This window comes from Nesoenas mayeri (genome assembly GCF_963082525.1).
Source record: "Nesoenas mayeri genome assembly, chromosome: 10".
Taxonomy (NCBI): Eukaryota; Metazoa; Chordata; class Aves; order Columbiformes; family Columbidae; genus Nesoenas; species Nesoenas mayeri.
Window position 1 is genome coordinate 14,818,075 of NC_137560.1, and position 12,189 is coordinate 14,830,263.

Sequence of the window (12,189 nt, forward strand, 5' to 3'; positions counted from 1 at the left end):
GAGGTCAGTGTAAGGAAGAATAAAAGGGGCTGTGCTCCTGAAGATGCTGCACTCAGGGCTGGTCATGCCCCCCCTTCCCACCCCATCTCCCCCCGCCGGGTTTCTGGCTGCACTTGCCTGGGAATAACTCTGCCGGCCAGGATGGCAACAAGCAAGGAGTTTTGTCCCATGAACTAGGGGCAGGCGAGAGCTTTTGGTGGGGGAGTACTTTCGCATTAATTCCCCCCCCATGGACTGAGTTTGCATCATGCAGACCTGGAGTCTGATGGATTTTTTTGGCTCCGCCGCTGGCTGACCTCCCCCCCGGAGCAGGTCGAGTGCTGCCGAGCCAGCGTCTGTGGCTCTGCATCGCTGACGCGGCTCGGAGCACTGTGGGTGATGTCACACTGGGATGGGTGAAATGGTTAAATGTCCTTCCAGTCCCTGGGCACAACGGCCTCTGGAAGCCCATCCCCACCAAACACTGGGCTTGTCCAGGGCTCCTCCGGGGCTCGGGCCTTCTGGCTCCCACCGCTGCCGCGCCGGGCACAGGACTGTGCCGTCAACATGAGCTAATGCTGACACACAGTAAATATTAGCAGGCAGAACGGTGGGAATCAGAAAGAAAATATTTAACAGGTCATTCTCTTCCTACAAAGATTTCCATTTAGAAAGTTAACTCCAGTGTGCCTCTGCATGGTGTTTCTTTAGAACACGGAAAAATTGAAATAAAATGGTCAGATCTGTAAGAGCTGAGTTGCTGAGGCTTAAAAAATTTCACACGGACTGGTTCAGCTCTCAGGTAGATCAGTGCAACTCAGACTGATGCTCTTGGTGCTACCCGCAGCTTCATGCTTGTGTCACCACAAAAACCAGACTCAGTGATGCTGTCCTCCTGCTTGGTGCCCATTTGCCCTGGTAGGAACGAGTTATCAGCCAAGCGATTTCTAATTTTTTTTCCCCATTTTGTTAAAAAAAAACCCCAAACCCAGACCTAAAAAAACTCCAAAGCCCCAAACATAATTTTGCAAAATGAAAATAGGAAAAGGATGTTTTATTTTTTCCAGGGGGTATAATTCCAGATAGAGAATGAAAGGCTCTGTTCTCTCACAAGCCAATACAGCTGTGAGAACTTAAACCCAGATGTAAATGATGTTAAATTTCCCTTGGTGGAATCAGGGCAATACCTATCAGAAAGCACAATATTTAAAAATAAATGGTAATTGCAAATAAAGTAAATGTGGAGAATGTTTTGGAAGCGAGCGTGTTGTGCGAAGTATAAAAAAGTTAGTCATGGCTCTTCATATATTTGTTTGTGTCCTTGGCAGGCTTCAATGGCTGAGAACAGTATACCTCTATACACTACTGCTTCCATGGGAAATCCCACTCTGGGCAATTTAGCCAACGTGATGAGGGAAGAGCTTAATGGTGCAATGGAGCATACGAACAGTAACGAGAGTGACAGTAGTCCAGGACGTTCCCCTATGCAAGCGATGTAAGTATGTGCGTGACTCTCGGCGTTGTCTCACCGTCTGCTCAAGTGTGGCTCTGCAGGCCTTCGTGGTTGTTCCTGAGGTTCATGGATGGAGCAGCAAGAGCAGGCATCTCCATTTGGGGACATGCTTAGGTTGATGAAAGCATTGAAGGGCCGTTTACCAACTTCCACTTTTAAAACTTGCCCGCTCAATGCAGTCCAGCAATCACACAGAGCTGTAAAATTGTTAACTCATTTGCAATTCTCTTCTTTAAACCTTGCAAACTGCATTTCTTGGAGGAAAAAAAAGTGATTTCTCTCCCCTTTGGTCCACACAACAAGCAGGGCCGGTGGAGCAAAGCTGGCAAATGGGCTTGTTTGGCGGGTCTAAAAAAAACACTCGATGCACAATGGTCTTGCTAAGCATTAACAGTGGCACATGTGAAGGTCTGCGTGATTTATAGATTGCTCTTAAAATATCAAAAGGAAAATTAATACGAGCATTATAGCAACAGACGGCAGTATAATGAGTGCATATATAACCGCGTGAAGTAATGGGGGATCGCTGTCCCTGCTCAACGTGAGTGGCACCCGGGCCGCGAGCTGGCGCAGGGCAGGGTAAGGCAGGAAGGGTGTGATGCCCCGATGGGCGTGTTCGGTATTTATGGGGTGACGGAGTGAGTTTGCAAAGCTGTAAATTCCCCCCTCCCCTCAAATTACATACTGAGTAATTGGCGGCTGGCGAGGAAGCCGGAGTTTATAAGCCTTGTATTTCTCCCCAAACTCCGCAGAGGGGTTGGCTACTTGTGCGAGGGGCGGCGGGCGAGAGCCGCACTGCCGGTCGGCCGCCTGTTCCTTAAAACCGGCTGTGAAATTGCTGGCTGACTTGCCACAGCTCACATTACGCATTAAAAAGAGAACTAATTTGTAGTCTTTTACTTCAAAGTAATTTGGATAAGGGATTTACAAAAGTAAGTCTAAATCAAAAAGTAGAAAAAACATTAACCTAATACCACGATAGTAATTAGTTGTGAAACTAATTAGCATTTAATGGCAAAAAAGTTTCCCACCTGCATAATGTGTTGTCAGAGGGAAGGGGGCATGAAGGAATCTGAGGCTCTGGATACTTTGATATTGCAGCGTTTTAAATCAGTGCACAAAGTGCTTTGAAAAAAAAATCTTTAAAGATGGCAACATTCATTTTTAATTAATAATTAATTTAAACATTGTCTTTTACCATTTACTTCAAAACATTCAAATAATGTGTTTAGCTTTTCCAGTGATTGTTTGTGCAGTATTAATTATCTCTCGCAAAGTAGCATTGCATGACACACTTTCTGTCTTTTACAAACGGATTCATCTTGAGGCAGTTTTAGTCACAATTCGTTATCCTCTGCCCGTGACCACGAAGGGCCGGCGTGAAGGAGGAGTGGAGGGATGTGGCTTTTCTCCAGAAACAAGACTTCTCCCAAGGGTTTCTCCTGGCCTAACAGACAGGGATGAACGTTTATGATGTTGCGTTAATCCAAGTAATTATTTTTTTGCAAGTTGAAGGCTGGTGTAGTTCATGCACTTCTCATTTCACCTAAGGTTTCGTTTGCTTTGAAGAGACTGAGAGGAAGGGAAAATAACCGAGTTAAACAGGGTAGGACATCTTCCAGAACTGTGCATAGCCGTGGCCTTTCTTGCACTTAATAATCATCTCTTAGCACATTGATACCAAGGTGAGGGGCACAGAACAAATACTGGAGAGAGAGGAGCACGGGGGGAGGGATGCCTCATTTTCATTATTCACCAGAAAATCCAATTTTCTGTTGTAATATGGAAATGATTGTTTCCTGAGTGTTTTCATTTTCTCAGAATTGATAATATATGTGTTCTCTGCTGAACGTTTCTTTTTGCTTAAGTAAAATGTGGCCGGGTGATGTTCCAATACCAGCCTCTGAGCTTCCCCATTAAAATGGTGTTTCTAAGTAGTTTGAAGGGATCTAAAGCCAGAACACCATTCACATGTGGCGGGGTTTACCCTGTTTACTAAATAAAATCACGAGGCAACAGCAGATTTCCAGACGCCGTGTAAACTCTCATTCTCCGTAAGCCTGCTTTGGTAATGACATTTTCAATTGTGTTTTTTTCTTCTCAGGACAGATTTCCTTGTCATAATGCAAATTATTTTTTAAACAATTTCGGTATATTAGAGTAAATCAAGCTTTAAACTTTATTGTAAGGTTTAAAGGACCTTGTTAACATGACAGCTAAGAAGTCTAACACACTAGCTGAAGTCTTATTACCGCTCATTCGTTTCCTTTTTATGACACATTGAACCACGGCTAGGGTGGTTTTTTTTTTCCCTTCTCTCTCCCTCCTTTTGAAACACTAGAAAGTAGTCGCATAATTACAGCTTGGGGACATAACACTTTCATCCTGATATGCTCCAAAGGTAGCCACAAAGCAAACTACTCCATGCTGTGTGCACCACCAGAACTCAGTGGCTTTAAACAACAGTCAGCTTTATTAAAAACTCCTCTGTTCCCAGAGTGGACAAACAAAAGAATTACTCAGATGTGAAAAGAAGGGGAATCTGTGTTCAGCAAGGTTATTTATTGTTAACCCCTTCTGGAGTCTTAGGCATCTACTTGAAAGGAATGGGCTGAAATTCTGCTACTACATAAAAGAAATGAGAAAACATTTCTTTTTTTTCCTTCCCCACCTCCCTTCTTTTTCTTTTTACCCAGCCCAGCACTTACCTTTTCTGTAATTTAGAGACCGAATTATTTAGTCTCTAGGGGAAGTTTTCTTTCTCCAGTTTGGGGTTTTGTTGAGGTGGTAAATAGAGATTCAGACTACTTGAGAGATATGTACGTCTCTGTTTGCCTTTGAGCTTATTTAAGCTTATTTATTTCAGTCGCTCTGAAATGTTTGAGCAAAATCACAGAATCAGTAAAGTTTCCTCCTCACATGCCGCTTTGTGGTTAAAACTGACAGAGTTGTTGTTTTCCCTGCAGATCTCTCCCCAGGGGGGTTGTGTTACCCAGATAAGCCTCCTAATTTGAGGGACGGAGTTTTTGGTGAGCTCGCTGTCTGATGTTTTCCCAACACGTGAGCTGCTGGGGTGACCGTGCCTCCCCACGGCTCTGTGACCCTCTCCGGCTTTGTCCCGCTTGGCCTCATTCAGCCCTTTTCCTAACTCAGTGCTTGCTTTGCTTTTTACTCCTGGAGTCTTGGGGCTTTTTGACTTCTGGGAGCCACACCAAACCTCCAAGAGAAACTCAGTTAAAACCACCTGGGGTCACCTGCTTTCATAACAAAACCAGAAGTGGGGCAGAGTTTGCGTTGGGAAGGTTTGGGGACCTTTGGAGGAGCTTTCACAGCATTTCATGTGGTTGCGAGCCCAGCGGGTGCCTGTCTTACCTGCTGGCACCCATTCACTTGTGCCCTTCAGCCAAGTGCGGGGTGCTGGGACACCGAGATGTGGCTCCCGAGCAGCCTTTGGAGAAACTCCCAAGGCCAAGGCCATCTCTGCTGCACATGACATGTTCTCCTCCCTCCTTTGAAAACTTCACATCTGCGTTTTCAAAAATAATCCTTTTTATTTTTCAAAAAAAACCCACCAAAGTCCAGCAGCAGCATCAAAACCAGAAAGCCAACAAGCAAGATGTTTAAATTAAAACAGCAGTAAAAAAGATCACTGCCGTAAAGGCTGAGTAGCACATGCTTTATCCGTCTCTGTGTCTAGCCGCTGTTTCCCCGTTTTTCTTCTGGTTTTCATTTCATGTTTTCTCCCAAGTGAGGAGCCCCACAGCTTATTCATAATATAAGTTTTTCTAGTTGCAAATAATCAACGTGGTTTCATGTTCGCTAGGGGCACGAGCCGCTGGGGCAGTTGGCACATGCACACCTCTGAGATGATGACCCACTTTTACGTGCTTATGCTAATTGTTGGTCTCTGATATTTGAAATGTCTCCTCCCATTTAACTCCTCCTTTTCACTAATTTAAGTAAAAATTGTATGAGCAATGTCTCTTTCCTTGTAATTTTTGCAAAAATTAAGCAACATGCAGAGAAACCTCTTTGCTTCCAGGGATGTGTTGATAAAGGCACGTATTAGTGAATTTGAAGGGCAAAGGTGTGCGTGCATGGATACTGCATTGCTTCTCCCCGCCAATCCTTTGTTGGGTGGGTTGGAAGGTGCAGTTAGTACTTTAGTATTGATCTAGCACTTTACAACTCAAGAAGTTGAAATATGCAGAGACTTGAAAGGCATTCACAGCTCACATTGGAAATGTCTGTAGTCAGCAAGTTAGATGCTTCCTAAACCGATCCAGGCTCAAGCCAAAATAAATAAGTAGGGTGCGGTTCAGCTTTGCACGCTGTGCAAGGACGCAACTGGTTCACCCTGGTCACTGGAAGCAGGCAGGGTTACCTTCGGCTTGTGCATGGATGCTGACTACATTTTCGGTGATTTATTTGGTGATCTATTCCTGTTGTCTGTCAGTGCAACAGAGTAGAAACAGTTTTGACCTTCTTATCCACACAAAACATAAAATGCAGCTATTTGAAATAATTCATTTTAAAGCAAAGCTATGCAAGGAGAGAAAAAGTTCTTACAATGAAGGTTAGTCCTCCAGATTATGTGTTCACTTAGCCCACATGAAAGGGTTAAATCAGCTCACATAGAGAAAAAACCAAGACTCTAGGAGGTGGATATCAACTCAATGAGAGACAGAGTGGGACTTGAACTCATTAACACTTTATTTTAAGGGATTGCCTACAACATCAATTATTTAGGAAGCAAACAGGGTCTCCATTGCTGTATCGCATTATTAATACTTGGTAATGTCAATAAAATCCTACTTTCCTATAAAGTCCCACCAACGAGACACTATTGACTCACATGGCTATTTTACATTTCAAAAGCTGCCGAACAAAAAAAAAAAAAAAAAAAAGGTAATTTGTATTTGTATAGGATTTGTTGTAAATATGATTTACGAACAACATTTTTCAATTGTTATCATACCCGTTTTGAATGACCAAGCCCCATTCCCCCGCGGGTTATTCATGTACTGTGCTGTAATGAGAAATTTGGCAGATCTCATCTCTTTAGTACATCCTTGTACCCACCATGAGCTGGGGATCATGTTCTGCCTTGTTTACAGCTGACAGTGTTATTATTCTCGTTAGGACTGTGCTTTCTTATCATATTGTTGTGTTGAGCGAGCCTTTTCCTCTCTGTTTGTGTTTCCTGGCAGGGCTTTTCTTCCCTTATTGACAGTTTGTAAAAATATGCATTAATTTGGAGTTTAAAGCATGTATCATGGTGTCTCTTTGCTGTGTTTGCTTGAAGTTGATTAATGATAGAACCTCACTTGGGGTCGTCCTCTGGAGAGTTGTCTCACAGGTTCTGCATGTTAACGAGAGACGCCGCACACACAGCGAGCGATGATTAGCCCAGCCTCCAGCTCGGCGGGCTGACAAACTGCTGCTCTGCTGTTCGGATGCTTGTTCTGCTTATTTATCCAAAGATCGTATTAATCAACTTAATATGTCAGCTGAGAGCGTTTTCTCTCGGTCCCGAGACGGAAACCCCATGGAGGTGCTCCTCCCAGAGTGTTTTCCCGGGGAAGCTGAGCGCTGCCTGCCCGGCACAGCCTTCGCTTGGCGCCTGTGGCTGGTGCAGAAGTTGAGGGTCTTCTCCTTGGTGACCCTTGGGGCTTGGCACACCGGGTCTGAATGCCCGAACCACCTCGCCTTTCTCCCCAAACCACCCGAGCTGTCAAAACTGTTCTTTAACGAGCAACTTGCTGATTATCCATGTTTTTGTTTTCCCAGGCACCCCGTGCATGTCAAAGAAGAACCGTTAGATCCAGATGAAAATGAAGGCCCACTCTCCTTAGTGACAACAGCCAACCACAGTCCAGATTTCGATCACGACAGAGATTATGAAGATGAACCTGTAAATGAGGACATAGAATGAGTATGTCTAACATCATCCTGAGAATGAAGATTGGAAGAACACGTCAAACTTAGCTGTGAAATCTCTCCATTATTTGTACAGCCTGGAGGATTCTCAGTCCACTTTGACAACTATGACATATGTTAACTCTTAGTGCCATCAAGTATCCCATTTGGGAGTATTTTTGATTTTTCTACTTTTTGTTGAAAAAAGGAATTTGTACTCTGTGCATTGGATGGACTTGTTTGGTACTTGGGATTTTCCTCTCTTACAGTCAACATCAGTGTTGTAAATTTGCTAAACTGATTCACTTGCATTTAGCAGCCAGCTGTGGACTGCGGGTCCTGCCAATTTTGGACACTTGAGGACATCAAACTGAGCATGTACACCTGAACTGCAGATCAAGTCTTTGCCCAGATTTTAAGGATTCCAATGGACAACATATTTGCACAGTACTGCATGTTGATTATCACTGCCTTTACTCCATTTTTTTCGTTGTTTTCTGTTTTTTCTTCTTCTTTTTTTCGCTTCCATTTGGGCTGGGGAAGGCCTGTGTGTGCACGTGTGTGGGTCTGTGTGTGTGCGTGTGAGCGTGTGTGTTGGGGAGGGGTTACAAGAAAAAATTATCCCAAACTTTTTAATGTATTGCTTTTATTCCCCCGCCTCACGTCTTCTCTACCATTTTAAGTTCTGACCTCAGGCCTCATCTGGGCCCAGGGCCTCTCGGAGGCTTCAACATTTTCTGTACTTTGTGATGAATGTTAATAGGTGTTTTTATTATACGAAGCTGAATGTCATTGAATTGTTTGTAGTTTTTTCTGTCATTCATTCCACTTTCCTTCAGATGCCACCGTGTTTTCTTTAGCTATGGAAAACATTCCATTTCGGTGTCTCCTTTTTTTCGGTGTTGTTTTTTGAAAAGGTTCCAAATGCTGCACTATACATGTGGAAGGGTTGTCCAACGGAGAGAGAGGAACGAAGTACTGCAAGAATGAGAATGAATGACAGATGAACATAGAAACACTGTAGGAAGCAACACAGATTCATTCCACAAAGCAGTATTTTTAACATTTTATTGTTGTTGTTTGGGTTTTTTGATTTATTTTATTTTTTTTTTTTGGCAGCAACGGTGAATATTAGCAAATGCCACAAAATTGAACAGCACAAAGAAACATATGCAGCACCAACAGAGTTCACTTTTATTAGAGGATGAATAGTACAGTGGCAGGTTCTCGGTTGTTTAACACAAGTTCTGATGGGTCAACAAATCTTTCTGGAATATCTAAGATTACCGAGATGGGCACCTATACATTTATTATTACGATTTTGTTTTTCTTTTTGCATTTGCAAATAGTGGTTGGAAAGATGACTTCGTTAAATTGTTATTGTACGTGGTGATGTTTCACGGTTAAACATCAGTTCAGGATTGCTTGGTGGCATTAATCTGTTTGAATACAAATTAGATTTCAGATTGAACTTGTTACGGGAGTTAATAAGGCCGGAGCCCCACAAATACTAAAGTGTTAATTTTCAGCTGTGCAAATCCAGTACTGCAGTCAAGATTGTTCTGCAATATTACACCAGCCAGTATGGAAACCTCGCCGTAGGAGACAGGAGATCGAGGAGGGAATTCACGCCGGGGCTTGTTAGGGAAAGCTGGCAAGGCTCTTCAAAGCAAACACGACATACAAAATTTGTTGCGATAGGTCAGTAAACCTCGGTCACCAAACACCTAAACATTTTCATTCTGCAACCACTTTTCCGTCACTCATTTATTTATGTAGGACTGTAGCTTTTTTATTATTTCAAGAAGCCTTTCAGAGCTTAATTTATATTCTTCTTTGTACCTTTTTTTTTTTCCTAAAATTACCAAAGATATTACACAAAGGTAAATTATGTTCTCTGTTATATGCTTTATCTTATGAAGCCAAATATCCTCTTATTGTTGATCAAAGGAGGTTGAAGAATTTAGAGGGAAATGACAAGATGTGGGCTATTGCTAACCTGAGAGGGAAACTGCTCCTTTATTCTAGAAAATTTAGAAGGCCAAGTAAATGTCTGAACCAAAGTTGTTACTTTTTATTTGCAATTCTTTACAGTGACCAAAAGGAAAGTCTGTAAAAGAGGAATCGAGGAGGGCTTTTGAGGCTAAAACTAGGAATCAGTGTTACTAGTGTGAGAAGGGAGCTGGAGAAAGCAAAGACACAGTTATTTAGCGGAAAATTAGAGTATCAGATAAAGGAGACAGTTTAATAAAATACAGAAGAGAACAGAAAAGCTCCCACAATTTAACTGGACCACATAATAGTATTTCTAGAATTAAATGAAAAGAAAAATTTGGTAGTCTTTGGTTCTACAGGTTGTGTGCCACTTCTGTTTCAGGACTGTGCTAGGATGACTGCTTTAATTTTGGTTGATCTTGGCACATTTGCTCAGTTTTGTTTAGTTTTTGGTCAGCATTTTTCATAAGGAAATAACACTCCTGTCCACTCATAAGCTTTGGTACAAGAAATTTTATTGGCAGTTACTTTTATAAAACTCAACTCTGCTTTCTGTTTCAAAAGACAAAAGAAAAAAAAGGGCAGTCTGTGGTCATTTGAAACATTTTTTTTTGTTCATTTAAATTATATCCAGGCAGCTTCGTGACGTGCCGGCGGTAGCCAGACAGGGATCATGAGAATTGAGCCCTGTGCTTCTAAACTGAGTGGTTTGCTGGTTAGTTCGGTATTCAGAAGGGGATAAAAATCCGGTAGATTAGTTCATTCTCAGCATGTGTAGCTAGACATGAGTAAAGATAACAGCATGAGAAACTGTTAGTACGCATACCTCAGTCCAAACTGTTAGGGAATGAGTAAATAAAAGATACATTTCACTCAGTTGCACTTAGTTGTATGTCTTGCATGCTTAGTCTAAAGACTGTAGCAAAAATTAAAAAAAAAATTAAAAAAAAAAGAGAAAAAAGAAATAAAAAATTAGATTTTAACATATCTGGCAGGTGTCGCAGCCTTGCGGAAGAACCAACTGAAAATCTCAGGCTTTACATCAAGCAAACTTCACTATGATTTTTACAATTCTGATTCTGTATCCCTTTGGATATCCAGTTGCTTCGTTAGGGAGGGGTTTATTATGTTGTACATATATATCCCACTGTGTCTGTGTGAGCCTTTGTCTTTCGGGGGGAGGGTGGGGAGGGAGAAAAAGGTGGAAAGGTCCTTTTTTTAGATATCATTCCTCAAAAGGAATAAATGCAGACCTGTTTGTCAAAACACCTTTTGCTTTTTGTGCAACTGCTTTATATTAACTATACTAAAAAAAATAGCTTTGGAAAAAAAAAAACTACTGTATGTAATGGAATTGCAGAATACGCTGCACATGTATTTTATTTAGTTATCCTTGCTTTGAGAATATTGGATGACATTTGCTGACATGTGGGAGAAAATCCCTGACTTTTTTGTTTTCAGCTTTTAAATTGTAACATAGTTGAGAGATTTTTTTTCTTCTCCTGTTATCATCGATCGAAGCGTTTTTGTACAGTTTTTGTGTTTAAGCTGTTTTTTTGATACTTTCCCACCCCTTCTGTTCTCTTCCCACTGCCTTTTCTGGCTGTCTTCAACAAACTTCATAGATTTGAAAGGAAAAAGAAAACGTCGTTGAAAAACAACATAAAAACAAACTGTTTTTCTCCTGCTGCAGTAAATATTTTGCATGATGAATTCCAGGGTCACACTTTCAAAGTTTATCAGTGAAGTAGTGATTAATAACGGGGAGTGTCAGACTATTGAACTTTTGTATAAAAAAACAACAACAAAAAAACTTTACAAGGTGCCAAGATGTAAAGACAATTTGTTACATGTTTTTTTTCTCAAAGAAAAGCGTACATTATGAAAGTAGTACCATGTATCAGGTAAAATCGCTGTCAGGAATGAGAGTCAAAGCCTTCCTTGTCCACAAAAAAAAGAAACAAGTTTGTAAATGTAAAACCTGTTAGGTTTCTGCATTCAACTAGAAGTGAAACGAAAAATCAAGGCTTATGTAGAATAAGTGACCACACAAAACGTGACCTTAATTGATTCTCTCTCGCAAGAGTCCGGCCGCAGGTCCTGCCCTCCCCTCCCCTGGAGCTCCTGCCCCAGGGAGACACCGGCGCAGGGATTCTGGTTCTGCAAACGTTGAAGATCATTAGATATTTTATATATATACTTACATAAATATATATATATATATATGAAGTTTTTAAAAATAATTTTGAACTATTGCAGTTTTCAGGTTGCCGATAATCTCACCTCCATTATAGCATGGGGAAAAAGAAAAAGCGTTTAAACTTTTGAAATCCTTTGGTACCTTTGGTTAATGAACTCAGAGTGAGTTTTTAGATGTTTCAGAAGTCATTTAGTATTCTAGCCTTGCGAGGTGAATTTGCAGTTAATTACTGCATTTTAATGGGCCCAGAACAGGTAAAAAAGTATCTTCTACCCATAAGCCTTGATGACAATGGTACAGTCCGGACTGTTAGCATGGTGCTTCGTGTCTATGTGCTGCCAGTAACAAGATTTTTTTTTTTTTTTTTGATAAGGCATAAAAGAAACTCATTCCTTACATCAACTGTAATTCCATCATTCCATGTCTGTTGATACAGACAATAAAAAATGTTGTGTAGTCAGTACTAATTACTGACATTATAGCATTCTCAAATGCAATAAAAATGCTGGTTGTTCACACTGGTAATGCGAGTTGCCATGTCCCAAGTTTTTGTCTTGTTTCCCACCCCCAATGACCCCCGTGT

General features: G+C 41.5%; 1 protein-coding gene across 1 annotated transcript in view; it reads left to right on the forward strand.

The window, feature by feature from the left end:
- The window catches only part of FOXP1 (forkhead box P1), a 379,050-nt gene extending 371,453 nt beyond the window's left edge, over positions 1-7,597 (forward strand). The window contains exons 18-19 of the mRNA XM_080350553.1: positions 1,308-1,474; positions 7,283-7,597. Of these exons, the coding sequence (XP_080206679.1) occupies positions 1,308-1,474; positions 7,283-7,427 (312 nt within the window). The 3' untranslated portion in view covers positions 7,428-7,597. The remainder of the gene's footprint in view (positions 1-1,307; positions 1,475-7,282) is intronic.
- The last annotated feature ends 4,592 nt before the right edge of the window (positions 7,598-12,189 follow it).